Source organism: Saccostrea cucullata, unplaced genomic scaffold (assembly GCF_032062105.1).
Source record: "Saccostrea cucullata isolate Sc308-1 unplaced genomic scaffold, CSIRO_AGI_Scuc_v1 ctg3138, whole genome shotgun sequence".
Taxonomy (NCBI): Eukaryota; Metazoa; Mollusca; class Bivalvia; order Ostreida; family Ostreidae; genus Saccostrea; species Saccostrea cuccullata.
In genome coordinates, this window is record NW_026938327.1 from 15,759 (window position 1) to 32,366 (window position 16,608).

A 16,608-nucleotide genomic window follows, 5' to 3' on the forward strand; every position below is an offset into this window, starting at 1 on the left:
TTTATCTCAAGCTCACCAGGATATATCGTATCGACGTAGAAATGGAAATGACCATTGTAAATTGACCATTGTTAATTGACAATACGTCATCGATATATCTAAATGTCGAGTTGACACACTTCACAGTCCACAATAGATTTTCCGTAAATCAGTGTGTACGCGAACTTTTCTAAAAACCCTCGTATGTATTGTTTTCAGTTTAAAACAATTGAATGTTTACCAACCGTTTTTTTTTTTTGGAGAACCATCTCTAAATTTTATTATTGGACCTTATATGGTAATTTGTTCGAATAGCGCCGATTTATCACATTTTTCTATATTTTTTTGTACTTCTGCCTCAGAGATTTCTTTTTCAGTCAAGTAAATGAAAGTTATTGGTAAATATTCACCAAATAGTGAATTTTAAGAAAAATTACCATCTAGGTTGGTCTAGGAATTAATTACTTAGTTTATTTTTTCAAAGCCCAGTACCTGTAAAATTGTCATATTACGGTATAAATACATATCAGTGCATCTGAATTATCAGCGCATGTGATTTTTTCGTTAAAAATAGCAATGTTTATAGTTTGCTAGTATATGTATCTTTGGATGTTCTGTCATCAGTTTTTAGTAAAATGTCCATGGACGTTTTGAACATATAAGCGAGTCATGCGTCATTCTATGATGATTCTTCAGTGTCATGCATTGCGTACAAAATTCGAACATGGTGACGTCGTTAGAGCCATTGCAGCGTTTTTCCTAACTTAATTATTGTCGTAAAATCACAATTTCAGACCAGTAGGGTTTCATATAATTTTAATTGTGTATGAAAATCAAAATATTTGGCAAAGGTGTGCTGTGGCACAAATGACTGCATGAGATTAAAATGCTGAACAAAGTCATGCGCTCTCGAGTTAGACTCGGCCTCGTGATTTTTTTTATTTTTGCGTACGGACCAAGTTAAGCAGTTGTCGAAAGTTAACATTTCAACATAGAATTTGGGCCTATTTATTTTCTTCGTTTTCATTCATAAGAAACAATATTTTCTAGATATCCCTTCTTCAAAATCATAACTTACTGCTTTACAAGCTTTAATGTCAGGTAATGAATTTTTTATTAAAAATAAGATGATGCCGAAAATGTACGCCTTCACTTTTTTTATTTTTAATATGAAGAATATTTTTCTTACCTTAATGTGCTACCCGGGTACTAGGAAGTTTTTTAAAAGATCTATTGGGGTCGTTATAAAATTGCTTTTAAAAAGGTAGCGATATAATCTATTACTTACAGCTTAAATGAATATAGTCTGTAATTTTATAACTAAGCTATGCTAAAGTAGGTGCATTTTGTAATTATAGGTCGTGTTCTTCATTTTATTACTCAAGAAGATATTTCATGTTTTATTAAGAAATAATAATAAGTATATTGGCTATTAATCAAAGGTTTCTTATAATGTATGAGTTTGCAAACAGATCATCCAGGATCATTTGTTGCAGATGTTAAACTTGTTTATGATATTTTTTCTCATTCATATTGAAACGGATATAGGGCTGCAAATTTATACTTCTACTCGACACATACGGTGCAAGCCATTGAGCAGTGAGGGATCTTTTCCGTACCTAAGCACCCACTGTGACAAGGGACGCCAGTTTATACAAAGAATTGGGCGACGGCTGTGGGTACTATTTTCTGAAGGAAAATAATCCCCTGATATGACTTATTTTTATTTTTTTTCTGCTTAAATCTCAGAAATGCAACAATTTATTAATGTTAGATTTACAGAATGGTCCTCCTTTAAATCAAATCTGTACAGCCTCAAATTGCTTTATTTAGTATCACACTCATTTACACAACTCATATTGAATCAAACTTCAGATCTTTTTAAAATTCTTTAAAACTGAGGGTACAATAAAGCCAAAACCGTCCCTACTTCTTCAACACCTTGGTGTATGAATGGCTTAAGCTGTGTTGTTGGGTCAAACCTTTGTAGGGTGCTATTTTAAAATGCATGACTTTTAAATGAACGATGATTGAATCGATCAGGATGAGTCAAGTCATTAGATTTTTGCTCTTGACGGACAATGTTTCCATTCTGTTGCGTTTAGTTTTCTTTGCACTGCCAATCATTAAATTTATAACAGTGAGAAGCTAAAGGGTGATATTATATACAGATCTTCTAGGTAGGTCCATCCATGTAGAGATTATATCTTTTCGATTATTTAGTATCTTTTCACATTTGTACAACTGAGCACTAGGATGTTTTTCTTAATGTTAGGAGTTAATTTACTTACATAATTTTAAGATTTTAACTGTAAATTATATATCAACTGTAGTAAGTTTTAAAGGTACAGTTTATGATTTGAAATTATCTTTTGTTTTGAAACGAGAAATCAATTTATATAAGGTTTTTATACAGCGAGAGTGAGGCTTCTTGAGTATACTGTTAACATGCTGAATAACGCACTTTTTAAAAAGTGAGATAATTATTCCCTTGCAATAGTGTGCATCCAAGATATTTTCCCGAGTTTGGGGTGGGTGTGGGTTAGTTTTTGACTTTTAAAGCTTCAGTCCTTCATGAATTTTTATTCCATAAACCATTTTCACAGAGATCTACGTTTCTGGGGAGGGGTCCACAGCTTTGTTTTGCTCAAAATTTATTTCTAATAGGTCCTCAGCCTGGACTGATGTCAAATAATGCTGACTTGAATTATAGATATGCTCTTTGCAAAGGGGATGTCCTGCTGTGTTGTACCATTGATATACCGGCGACAATGGTCAGAAAATGCCTTAAATGTTCAGTCGTTCTTCTTAAATTATACCACATTTTTTTAGCGTAGAAAGATTTTTGTAAGATAATAGCCCTAAACTCAATATTCTGTCAGCAATCACGAGCGTTTCCACAAATTTTATATCCAAAATGCACGTGTAATGTTATGTACTCTGTATTCATATGACAATTATCATAATGTTTTAACTATACATGTTTGCTAATAGAGTGCATTAAGATTTATGAAATTATATTAGTATAAGTGATTGGATGCAGTTTTTGTAAATCAATGATGTTATGATAAACTGCAACTCTTTTCCTTTCTGGGCGCTAGTTGCATGTATTACTCATATCTATTTTATATATGGAAGACGCATAAATAGTATTTTAAATCAGATGATTAATGCCTAAATAAGGATATGTTACTAGACAGCTATCTTTTTTTTTTATTTTGATTTTGTAAAAATTCGGATTGTTTTCCTATGTATCATAGGGGTTTAATTTCCGATATGGTGTTTTGTTGGACAAATGGCCTGACAAATATATGCCTTTCTCAAAATGTTAAATTTCGAATAGTCAGCTCTTCTTTTCTGCATGACTAAAATTTCAAACTCAATAATCAATATTTTCTCGATTTCTTTATAAATGGAATAATGCATAGTTTCCTATTTGCTATATTTGCTATATTTTCAAAACCCAAAAATTAATTAATTTCATATTAATTTAACATAACAGTTAAAGTTGTGAATGACGTTTGATTTAATTTTTTCTCATTTAATTAACTAGGTTGATCACTATTGTATATTTTCTTAAACGAGAAAGCATTTAAATAAAACGTTTTCTTAGAATCAATGATAATTAATAGACAAAACGTTAACTACAAGCTTTTTCTAAGTAATTTAAAACATTAAGTGGTGCATTGTATGTGTAAGGACGCAATTCATCGATTTAACACATTGTTAGATGAAAACACAAACTTTAATTCATGTTGTGCGTGACTGGAACTAGTTGTAGGGTTTGTGATATGAAATAAGACCAATTTGAGCGTCCATGTGTGTGAAAAAAGTTTGACTCTTTGTTGAAACCGGTGATTACAAAAACCAGAAAATTCAATACCGACATTTTTTTAAAGGTTCACATTGGTTTTTTACTGGACTGTTTACGCTGTATTCAATGTTTTAGTTTAGGGACATGTTTTGCACGATAAATTAATGAAAATGGTATTGACCTGTTTTATTTTAAAAGCTTTCATGTTTTATTCTCTTTCGCGGGTATGTTAAGGCAGCACATGGATCAGAATTCGGCAATTTAACACTTTTTTATAATTATGTAACACTAATAAATCGGAAAAGCCAAGGATAAAAGGTTTGCTATTCTATAGACTTCAATGGAACTTGTACTAGTAAGCACTTCAATGACGTCACCACGTGAGGGTGTGTTATATATAATTAGAAAATAAGCCTTAATGAAAAAGTGAAAAGTTTAACACTGATATTAAGTTTCAATTTGTAATAATAGTTATGTAAAAACATATCTGTACCATGAAAAGTGCTGCTAGAATCCTACTGTCCTATCACAGAAATAATTATTAAACACTTTCGGAAGAAATCTTCCCAAAATTTTTACATTTTGATCATAACATCGGAAAAAATGTATCAATTCCCTTAAACCATACGATTCTAGCAGCACTTTCCAAAAACAATAGAATAAGAACTTTAGATGGAAACAAAAATTAAGTGTCAAGGTATGCGGCGCAGTGTTGAACTTTTGCATCTTTTTCGTTACAAACGAAGGAAAGACTGATTAAATATGCTTTAATTTTACGAAGAATTTGAAGGATTATATTACCATACCTTATTCATAAGCTTTATTTCCACATGAATCACACATGATATTCCTTCTAAATGCTTTTAAACTCCGATTTCTAAAGTGTTTGTTTACATAATTTTCGTTACGTTTCACTTTCACTCTGCCAATGCATGATCAACAGTTATGACGTCACGGGTTTGGTATTTAATACCTGTGATAACTACAGAGGCCGAGTAACGACAAATTTCCGTTTATATTATGCCTATGCATATTTTGATTCATTTTAACGCTCTCGAATCAATTTAGATATCGATTTTAAGAAATTGTTATTTACCTAACGTCATATAGCTTACTATGACGTCATAACATATAGGCAAGTAGAATATTTGGTTGTAACCTTAACCTACCTGCGTTGATTAGATATTTAAAAACGCATGCGCTACTTGATGAGGGTGCGTCAGGTTTTACGATTGCGAATGTACATTAAATCTTAAGGTTTTCTTAAATTAAAACAACTACAAAATTAATTGATAAGTTGTACATTAGTACTTGCATATAAATCGATTTGTAATGCTTTTTTCTTTATTCAAATGTGCATGGAGTTTAAAATCATGAAAAAATATATTAATTGAATTATATGAATTTAGTGATTTAATGTTGCCATCTCATTTGAATAGTAATATCGATACCTATTTTAAATTTGATATTTTTTCAAAGAAGAGACACTTAAAAATACAAATTACCATGTTCTTAGAGACTGTAGGCAATATGGATATATTTCCTTTGTCGAATATGAAAAAAAACTTTCGTATTCATGTCTGGTTTTATTAATTTTTCATTGAAAATGGCAGTTAAAATATTAATATGCTTTTCCATATTGTTTTTCTATAAATTATGACTTGAAACACCTTATTTGATCAAGCTTAAATTATAAAGCATTATTAAAAGAATTTATTTCTCAAATTTGATAAATCTGTAGGCATCTTTCTTTTACTACATCTTGACTTTTAGTAATGTTCCTGTACATTTAACATAAGTATTGTTATATCGATTTAATACTCAAAAGAGAGAAATATTTAATCTTGTAAAGGATGATATACTTTGTATATGATTGCAATCTTGCTAGGGATGTTAAACTACATGTTCAAACAATCTATCACCCCATCCATAAAACGTACACTGTAAAGCGTTTTTTTCCTATCATTTTAGAATGAAGAGGATAGCTATATGGTTTTATACTGTGATTATACTCAGCAGTGTGTATATGCTGTGCATGTTTTTCCACGTCTACGTAATGAGAAAACATTTTCAATTTCTCTTCTTACATGGTCACAGTAAAATCTTCGAGGACAAGGATGTCCAAAGTTATACCTGTCCGAGTAATATATCAAAAACTCATTCAGAGGATATTCTTTGTATGGTACATATTCATACATTTATAAACAGTTAGCAGTAAAAAGATTTGTGTCTGATTAATTAAGTTTAATTTTTTTTTTATCATTTTGTTTTACATTTGAATATTTTATTACTGGGTATAAGCTTGAAGAATTATCTTTCTTCTTCTTTTTTTTTTTTTATAAAAATGTTCGATTTAAACATATACATGTTAGAACTATTAGAATTTTTTTTACATCAATGATGTTTTGAGTATACTTGTTAGCATTGGGTAATTTTAGAGAACCATATCTTTAAATTAAGGTGATGGACGAATCTAAATTTTCTTTAACAAGGCAATCAAATTATTCAGTTTCATTTATATGTGACATTGGCCCGACAACTGATCTAGTTAATCACCTTTTAGGTCACCTGAGTGACGAAGGCATAATACTATCTGTTTTTGTCATCTGTCATGCGTTGTGTGGTTACATTTCAACATTTTCAGCTCTTCTCTGCAACTGCTCAACCAGTTAAAACTATGCAATTTTGTTTTTAAAAAAAGCATCTACGGTTGACGGAAAACAATAAATCTGAATTTCATGGTTCCCTTGCCTTTGGACCTAATAAGTGGAACCAAAAATAGTAAAATTAATATAATCTTGAAAAATCATTTTTGCACATCAAGCAGACAAACTGTTAGCGTGATTATAATAAGTACATAATGATTTGAGTCTTCTATAATATTGTGAAATTCATGGCCCCAACCAAACTAAGCATTCTAACTGTATGCTAGTTATGAAAAGAAATGATCCCTCTTTCCAAATTATGAATGTCATGATCTCTGGTTTAAAATACAAACCGAATTCAATTGTTGGAAAGTTGTAACATGATGCTCAGGTGACCAATAAGGTCCATACGCCTATTGTTTAATAAGCGGATAATTTTTTAATGCTTGGAAACACTCAAACAATTTTCAACATTTTTTTTTCTGCAGAATAGATATTTTGCTTATCAAAATTGTTCTCTGGTCAATCATTGAGATTTTATAAGTTACCGATTTCAGTCATATAATCTGATGTAATCAACATGATCTGTTGGTCTTTATTCTGAATGTGCATTATGTAAATTATATATATTTTCTTAAACAGAAAAGAGAAAAATTCCTAACAAACTTTAAAAATCCATGTTGGTTCAAATTCATAAATACAACGCAGGGTCCGAAGAAAGAACTTCGATGTTTCCCATTCTTTCATATATTTGGTGTGTGTAAATCTGGAACAACAGATCTATTCTTCCGTTTGACCCAGCATCCACAGATATTAAACAACACTGGTGTTTTAAATAAGGAAACCCAATTTTGGTCATGGAAACGTTTTGGACAAGGTAACTACTAGTATTTAATTCTTTTTTTGTTAAGGATCGGTTTAATTATGTATCACCCTACTCAAGATTTTAAACCTTCGTTTCAGATGGGCATTTTTCTCCTATTATCATGCAAACAGTTTTGAATGATAAAACAATTATATTTATATCATTTTTAAAAATTTTTATTGTGTAATTTAAAAATTCGTTAAAATAAGGTTAACCCCTGGGCCTCAGCATGGACGAAAGAAAATTGCTTATTTAAAACTTTATTGGGGGGAGGGGGATACCTTTTAATCTCATAAAAACAACTTCCCTTGAAGATGAAGTGATGATAATTGTGTTTATAGATTGAAATATTTTGAAAGTATGTAAGCCATGTCTAAGACTTGTAAAGAATTTTGAAGTCATGATGACACCATGTTTTGTTGTTTGTAACCGAAAAACATCGATCGAGTCTCAGCAACTAAAGAAAAACATTTAACATAGACAAAAATGATTTATGCAAGATACATAAAACTATCAATATTATAGACCCATTTAAGACAATTTAAACATAAGATGATTTTTTTTAACATCACAGCAAATAACAGAGCGGAGTAATCCGTTTTAAAATCAAACCATTGATTTTCAACACATGCAGTGTTGTTATTACTGCAGTAGTGTCAATGATTCTGACACTCATGTGAAATGTATCTCAGGATGTTAAATTATATTTAGTTGCTCTTCACAATTTTTGAAAATATATAAGGAAATAAATCGAAATACACAAATATAAGTGTCCAAATTGACATTTCAGGCCTTAAAGTGAAATAAATCTCCTTCAAACAGAATAAGTCGACGAGTTTCCATTCAATTCGACCCAAAATTAAAAATTACACGCCCGGTTCATTCAAAAACGCCGGGTTGAGTCACGTGACACTGAGCTAGATGGACGTTCCTTCTCGGGCTCTTTGTTTTTTTTTACAGTTAATTCTATGTGGGTCCTTTTTATTGTGAAAAAAAAGTTTCATATGGAATCTTATTGTGTTTCCTAACGTGTGTGTGTAAAAAAGTTGATGATCTTTCTTGGATTGTAAATATTTTTTGTACATGGTGTATTCAGTGTATTGTGTTTACTTGGAGTTAACCTGGTGAGTTACGCTCACCTATTCATTGTACTGCCATGGATGAAAACGACCCGGAGAACTTTAATTCATTATCAGTTGAACGCACATATAAACCGTTATACCTAAGGAACAGTGACCTGCGGTCTGACGGAGGTAAACAGTTCACTGATTATGAATTGATTGAACCAATCAAGCGAGTTGTGGGTGATGATCTCCTGTGTGTACAATTGGACAGGAATCTCTGGCGCATTTACTTGAAGAATACGGAAAACCGAAACAAACTTTTAATACAGGGTATGGAGATTAACAGTATTTCTTACCAGTTCTATGACACAAATCCATATACATCTGGTGCAAAATCCGCAGATCAGAAAACACTTAAATTTAAAATATGCGGTCTTCCTTTATCTGTGTCCGATTCTTCTGTCCACGAAATGCTTGACAAATTATGTGTCAAACTTGTTAGCAAGATCTTATACGAAAAGATTCGACACCCCGAAACTAACAGAATGACAAGTATTTTGAATGGTACAAGATTCATATGAATACCTGACGGTAAAAGCCTACCTAGAACAAATTATTTTTGCGGGTGTCCAATGTAAAATATTTCATTTTGGACAACCTAAGAAAACAGGTAACCTGGTTTGTACCAACTGCTGGGGTACTAACCACACACGATCAAGGTGCACATCAGCTACATGTTGCAAAGTCTGCAAACAGCCTGGACATGCCCCTGGCGACAAATCATGCCCCCACTTTGAACCTCAGAAACACGTTATACCCTTTTGTGGAGCAGATGATGTCCTTTCAAATTTTTTTCCGTGCGAGTTGGATTTTTGTGGCGTCAAACATAAGTCTGCTGAACATGCTTTTCAATATACAAAAGCACTACGATGTGGCGACTTGGACGCAGCAAACACCATTAAAGACACAGATGATGCCCTCTCTGCCCTGCGTCTTGGGAAAAAATTAAGACAAATGAACAATGGGAGTCGACAAAAAAAGAGGTCATGGAGGATATCCTTGAAAACAAGTGTGTTCAAGTCCCAGTCTTCTTAGAAAAGCTGAGAACCGCTAAACAATCCACTACCTTTGTGGAGGCCACCTATAACAACGAGTGGGGATCGGGACTGGATCGTACGGGAACACTAAATACCAAAAATTACACACCCAAAATATTTATCCATTGGCATGCTTAGGAAAAGATTTTAAAAAAGCTTACCGATAAGTTATTTGTAGTTCTGAAGGATAAAAAAGATCTAGATGCTCTGTGAGTTTACTTTAAAGATACCCCACGCCTATCATGATTTTTACCACAAAGTCAATGTTTTGCTCTAAGAGACCCGAAATAAGTGCCAGATCTAAAAGTAAAAGAAAAGGTGCACAATGGCATTATGTAATAAGGAATTTGAAAGTATCACTTAATTGTTTTGAGTGATAAAAACGGAATTGCGGATATGAGATTTATAAACCCTTCAATATCAGAAAGAATTGCTATATCCATGTTTTGGTATGGGGGCCAAATTATGTGTCAGATCAACAATTAAAATAGAAGATGCAATTTGGCACTATTTATAACAAAGACTCTGTGAACCCTCATTAAATTTCATTCATGATCAGTGGTAAAGGGGAAGTTGCGGATTAGAGATGGGTACCCCAAAGCGTAACATACGGACTTAAAGACAGATGGGTGGATGTATAGACGTATTGATTGATATATATCCCATCACTATATCCCCCTTCCCCTGCATTTTAGTGGGGGTATAATGCATCTCATTTACAATGAAGAAATCAACTAAAATGTGTTTATAATGGGTTTTTAGACACAGGAAAATGGAAACAAAAAAATATTTCTAAATTTTCCAGTGTTTTCAATATTTATTTTAGATGAGTTTTCGGTATTTGTTACGACAAGCTTACTTTTGGTACCTGGAAAGTTGTTTTATGTGAATAATTGACGTCTCTACAGAGGTTTTTCTGCAGACTCACGCGGTGATTCAGTGTTGTGGCATTAATATTGTAAATGTATGACGACTGTTTTAAGGATGATAACAAAACTTAATTGATGGCATAAAATCAAAATTTTACATAATTCAAACACTCATAAATTAGTCTTTTTATCATATCTTTCCAATTTATTTTTATACCATTGAATTTAATAATTATCAGCTCTTAAATTAATAATTATTCTGAACTATTCAAAATTCGGAACTGGCCAAACGACTGTAATTGTACGAGAGCAGTGTATTATTTTGTGAGCTCAGTGCTCACAGTACCTCTAGTTTTATTTTTACGGGCATGTAAATGAATAATATGTGGAACAAATATTTTTAATTTAAGATCGAATAAGATAGGACCCTCTAAGGTATTCGGACCTCGTCGGCCTATTCATAATTCGTAAAGAAGTACCTATGTGAACTTGCTAAAAAGTATTTTTTCTTTGAAAGGAAAAACTTAAATGAAACAAAATTTAATTTCATAATATATTGAGCTACTTTGACAAACTACTTATTTTTTTTATTTTTAAAAATGCCTAATATACATTGTACTGACATGTATAGCTACTCCAAATCAATTTCTTAATAGGACTTGGTCAAACAACGGTATAGCTTTGTTTGTGTCGTGTACATGATGCTTTCTATTAATTCAATCTAAAATATTTAGACTCCTCCGACCGAAGAAACCTAACTCTGGACGACTTTTCAAGATTTTTTAGAGCCAACAAAATTGGAAGGACAAAGATTGGCTTTCAAATGAAGACTAACTACTCAGATTTGATTACAGGTATGTCATTTTTATCCAAATTTAATATTGTTTTTTAAATATTATTTCTGATTTGATTATGAATTTGTTCTGATCTTTAGGAATTGAATGTTATATTTTTTCTTTCACCAAAATATCAAAAAAAATATCTTGAAGAAAAATGTCTTTTAATGCGCGTAGTGCATTTATGATAAAAAAAAAATTCAAATTTGTCCTTGATTTTTCATTCACTTCTTGATTATCATGTAAATATGGTTAAAGAATAAGAAGATGAAACTTCCTTTCACTTTAATGTTTCATTTTCACACCAAAGCCATTGTACAGAAATTTATAACATGAACATTGCTGAAATTCAAAATGGCTGAATGTTAAGATTAATCTATGCACATTGATGACGATTTCCGAACAAGTTTTCTTTGATGCATAGATCAAAGAAAAATGACTATTAGATGTAAAAAGATTAATTCAAAGGACATATTCAAAAATAGGTTTGTTTGTCTTCTTGACTGACCAATACTACTCCTACTAAAAACCTTTTTAACCACCAGAATTTAAAATATATATATATTTTTTAATCTAATTTTAAGTTCTACCATCACATACCATTTATAACCATTACAACATCACATTCAAAAGCATTTTTAAATTTCAAGTTAGTTTTTGTCATTCAACATTTATCTTTTAATAATGAGATTTGCTTCTTTACCTAAATTTCAAAAGCAGTATAACAAACAAACAACGTTCTGAAGTATTGCCATGTCATTACCAGCTTTTTCTACTGATAAAAGTTTTGAGATACTGAAAAAAAAATGTCTGTTATATTATAATTTTTGCTTTATATCAAAGGGTATATTAACCCAGGTACCTGACGAGTTTCAAATATAATATGAGAAATTTCATGTAATCAAGAAGACTTTAATCCATTTTATGTGCCTTGCAAAATTAAAAGAAATCATTCAAACTTTAAAACCGTTAGGAAGACTCCTATTTATCTAAATGATAATTTTAGGGAAATAGATGCTAAGTTTAGAAGAAAAACTATTTTCTATTTTTGACTTCATGAAAGATTTTTAGAAAATGAATATAACAAAAAATAAGCAATCTCAGAAAGCCATTGACATATTGCAAATCGGAGGTATAGCAAACTTAGATTTCTAATATCAACCAAAATTGTATAAAGTGCCTTTGATGAGTATTCATATATATACTGTATCATTTTTTAAAACGATATCCATTCACAATTAAACAGATTTCTATGTAGGTCATTCCGATCCTATGGATTTTTTGGACCACAACCACTGGCGGGAGATCCCCCAGAATGATCCTAATTCAAATGAGCCGAAATTCCTGACACCTCATTTTGTGAGGCACGTACAGCCAAACATAAAACTGATATTACTGCTTCGGGAACCAGCAGAAAGGTACATTATTTAGAGCCAACTGAGAACCCTATTTTGAAAAGTAATAAACTAAACTTAAATTTAGGTAAAGGGATAATTTTTTCGGTAATGCTTGTATTTTAGATTTTTCCTACTGCATTAGAATTAATAAACAATTAATACAACTCTATCAAAGTTTCCTTGATCATTAACAATATTAAATGCGTATTGATGATTATTCACCTTATCATCCCGTATTTAATGCAATCAAATTCTAATACTTTTTAGCCCCTCTTGGCTGAAAGCTCAAGTAAACTTTTCTGATCACTAGTTTTCCGTTTGTCAAGCTGTCCTTCCTTCTTTCAGTCTTTCGCATTCCTGCTACTGAGCTGTTTTTTTAACATTTCGCATAAAATATTATTGTGCAAAGGAAATCGGTTCAAAGGAAAGGCTAATGCCTCCAACTGCACCTTACACATAAAGCAATTCCCAAATCGTATGGATACGTCCACCTCTCTAAAAATTATACACCCTTGGTTAGATTTCACATATTGTATGAATGATGAAAAAAATTTAGATGTGCTTTTTCAATTATTGTTAAGTTTTTTTTTTCCAAATTACGTTCTTGCTTTTCCATAGATTAAACAAAAAACTGCGTTTGTAAATGAGAAAATTATTCACTTTTTAAGCATCTGCATAATTTTCAGACTTTACAGTCATTATCTGCATGGGCATTATGGTGAGACACCAGAAGAATTTCACAATGCAGTCCTGAAAGGCACAGAACTCCTTAGATCATGTTTGTCTAATAACAGTCTGAAGACTTGTTTATACAAATCTGATTTAAGTAAGGATATGAAAGTGAGTGAAGTGAAATCAAAATGATCATTTCGGAATATTTCTCAATTTTTATTTCTATTTTTTTTTTAAATAAATAAGACATAATGACGATTTTTTTTCTTAAACAGTGTAACATGCTTAAAAAATGATCAAATTAATAAATTGAATGTCATCTTTCACCATAAACAATAAATCTGTTGTAGATTTAATGTATAATGGTCTTTATTTGTTTGAGAATAATCTTTTATCTATTACAGTCTATGAAACATGTATTTTGTGTATGTATTAAATAAAGAACACAGTTTACATGTTTGTACACTAAAATAAACGATCTTACCTAACATAAAACAAACTGTAATTAAAAGTGGTTTGCCTTATTCCATATTTTTAAAAATCGCTTTGAAATGAGCTTTTTTGTATCACTGTTTAGTGTTACCTTGTCCTTTGCACACATTTTCAGCTTCCATTATCCGCTAGTTTGTACTATATCCATCTACAAGAGTGGCTAGATGTGTTTCTGAGAGAACAATTTCTAGTGTTAAGAACTGAAGATTACCAAAAGGATACGAAAAACAGTCTTCTTCAATTGTTTACGTTTCTTGGTGTAGGTAAGTTAAGTATATTCCAAATAGTAATACATGTATTTATATTTATAATTTGGCAATCTTGAAAAAGGTTATAATTTTTAACCGAACTTCTATGATGGTATTTGCGTGCTTCAAAATATTACTAGAATTAAAAATGAATGTTTATTTATCATTCTGTAAAAAAGCAAGAAGTATATTTCTAAGAAAATGTTCTTCTAAATATGATTACATAAATTCATATTTGCATCATCATTTGTATTTTGTATTTTTATAGGAGATATTTATTTGGACGTTATTGAACGTATTGTTAAGATGCCACATAAATACGAGACTAAAAGTAAGATTGAACAGGGTTCCATGTTGAAAGAAACATGGGACATATTAATTGAATTTTTCAAGGAACCTAACAGAAGATTGGCTGCTGTATTAAATGATGAACGCTTCCTTTGGAAGGATGCACTATTCAAGTTTAGAGCTAAAGAGATACCAAAAACAGAACCAGCGTCAACGACATCATCCGTACTAGATCACAATATTGTTAACAAAAGCAAATCAAAGAACACTCAACAAATAGCAATACCAATACGGAGAAAACTAACTAAAATGTCAAATAATATTCTAAATCAATCTGTAGTAAATAAAAATAATTCAGGAGTTCAGCGTTCGCCTGAACTGATACCAAAAACACACACAAATATTCCAAAACAAACTTCAAGGCCAAATGTTTTTCACAATAGTACATCGAGAATGAAGCTTAAGAGTACACAGAGAGTACCTTTTACGGAAATACCATCACTGAAAAAGAAATCAAATGTTTCACATAAGCACACCTCTGGCTCAGTCACACAAAATAAAACAAAAAGCATAGGGAAAGGCCCAAGAGAGAAGTCGATTAAAAAATCTCAAACTCTACTTAATCAAAACACAATGAACAAAACAAAAGAAAGTACTCAATTACCTGAGCAGGCTTTTAGAATGAAGAAAACGGTGTCAGAAAACTCGTATAATTTAGCGTCTACTAGCAAAAAAAAGAGCACTCGTAGACTCATCACAACCACTTCATCTAACAAACAGACTGGGAAAGGATAGCAATATGAGTAAGACATTCACAAATAATGTATAAGTAATTGAACTTTACTAACTCTGAAATGAACCCCTTGGTAAAATTCCTCTCAAGAATGTGTTCTTCGTATGCAAATTTCAAAACCGAAGCAAGATATTGACATATGTGTACTATTGATGAAAGAAGACTATTAAGAGTTTCCTTTTAAGTTAACATTTCTTAATTCTCTGATCCATGTAATGACCTTGTCATCATATACCGTATAAGCAGTATTTTTAGCGAGGATTTAATTTTGGCATTATTAGCGAGGGTCCCGAGGTCGCTCAAATTAAATATCGCAAAAAAAATGATCTGTGTTTAAATTGTAATAGCTTTTTATTGAGAATTTTAAATCGCTAAAATTACTACTCGCTAAAAATAAATTACCATAATTTAAGGACAAATCGCTAAATTTGCGTCTCGCTAAAATTTCCACTTATACGGTATAATCTATGAATACGTAGAATGTTGACAGACGTTTTTCACAGATATTGGTATACCTTATTACTTGACCGCCTGCATTGTGAGGAGATTTTCTTTACGTTTAAACATTCTTGATGAGGATCACATTGAAGCCCTGGCCAGGTCAATATGAGATGTTTATACTCTCCATGGTACATTTTCTTAATCCAACCCTCTGGTGTATAAGAGGTATGTGTCGCCCTCTTCGAATGCTCAAAATAAGTATTGTTGAACATTGTAATAGACTACTGATTACAGTTTCATTACAGTCAATCTTCAAATGATTTTCTATAATTATACATTTAAATCTCTCCAACATTTAAATGTGTAAACTTCCTTTACCAGCTCATATTCTTTATACCGTCGTTGAAACCAAATAGCAAAATCTACGTTAATTTAAAGTTTTCTATGAGATCACATTAAGTAAAATGAATCTTGTGTTTTCATTTCATTTTGGCTCAAAAATAAATAAACCATATCAATTAAAATTTTCTTATATGCGTTCATAATTGTGTCTAAATGGGTGATTGTGTTGGTTTGTGTGTATGAGAGAGAGAGAGAGCGAGAGAGAGAGAGAGAGAGAGTATGAATTGTAAAAAAAAAATCAGTTTTTTTTCTTGTTATCTGAATTACAAAAACAAAAAAGATTAATAATTTTTCTATCTGAAAAACATCAATGTCTACTTTAACATTTTCTTCAAAAAGAAAAACTGAATTGAGAATTGTTTTATAGTTTCATGTTATATATTCATATTCAATGTTATCGTCAACTTTATGGGACAATTAATTGAAACTGTGTCCCTTTATTCTTGTAACAAATAACTGTAAGATTATATTGTTAAATATCATGAATTGGACGAGGTGTGTCATGGGGCAAATATATAACATTTAAAATAAAATTGCATGAAACAATTTTAAAAAACACATGTGTTTATAATACAGATGTAATACAGAACTACCTCATAGGCCGAATTTTAGTAGGAATTGTGACTACCTCATCTGCTTCTCAAACAAAAAAAAACATGTATAAAAATTATTCTCACATCTACATGTATTTATTCATAAGAAATAT

The 16,608-nt window shown here is 31.3% G+C and overlaps 1 protein-coding gene across 1 annotated transcript; it reads left to right on the forward strand.

Annotated features, from left to right (window-relative positions):
- Nucleotides 1–5,635: 5,635 nt before the first annotated feature.
- Nucleotides 5,636–15,079, forward strand: LOC134249976 (carbohydrate sulfotransferase 15-like). Its single transcript, XM_062732317.1, has 7 exons — nucleotides 5,636–5,975; nucleotides 7,081–7,315; nucleotides 11,068–11,187; nucleotides 12,428–12,587; nucleotides 13,253–13,406; nucleotides 13,846–13,993; nucleotides 14,247–15,079. The coding sequence occupies exons 1-7, from the start codon at nucleotides 5,766–5,768 to the stop codon at nucleotides 15,059–15,061; spliced, it is 1,842 nt and encodes a 613-aa protein (XP_062588301.1). The 5' UTR covers nucleotides 5,636–5,765; the 3' UTR covers nucleotides 15,062–15,079.
- Nucleotides 15,080–16,608: the final 1,529 nt, after the last annotated feature.

Bases quoted from the DNA above. Each gene is read 5' to 3' on its own strand.
- LOC134249976 (XM_062732317.1), top strand. From the start codon at position 5,766: ATGAAGAGGATAGCTATATGGTTTTATACTGTGATTATACTCAGCAGT. The intron at 5,976-7,080 runs GTACATATTCAT...TTTCTTAAACAG, and splicing joins CAGAGGATATTCTTTGTATG to AAAAGAGAAAAATTCCTAAC. The intron at 13,407-13,845 runs GTGAGTGAAGTG...ACACATTTTCAG, and splicing joins ATTTAAGTAAGGATATGAAA to CTTCCATTATCCGCTAGTTT.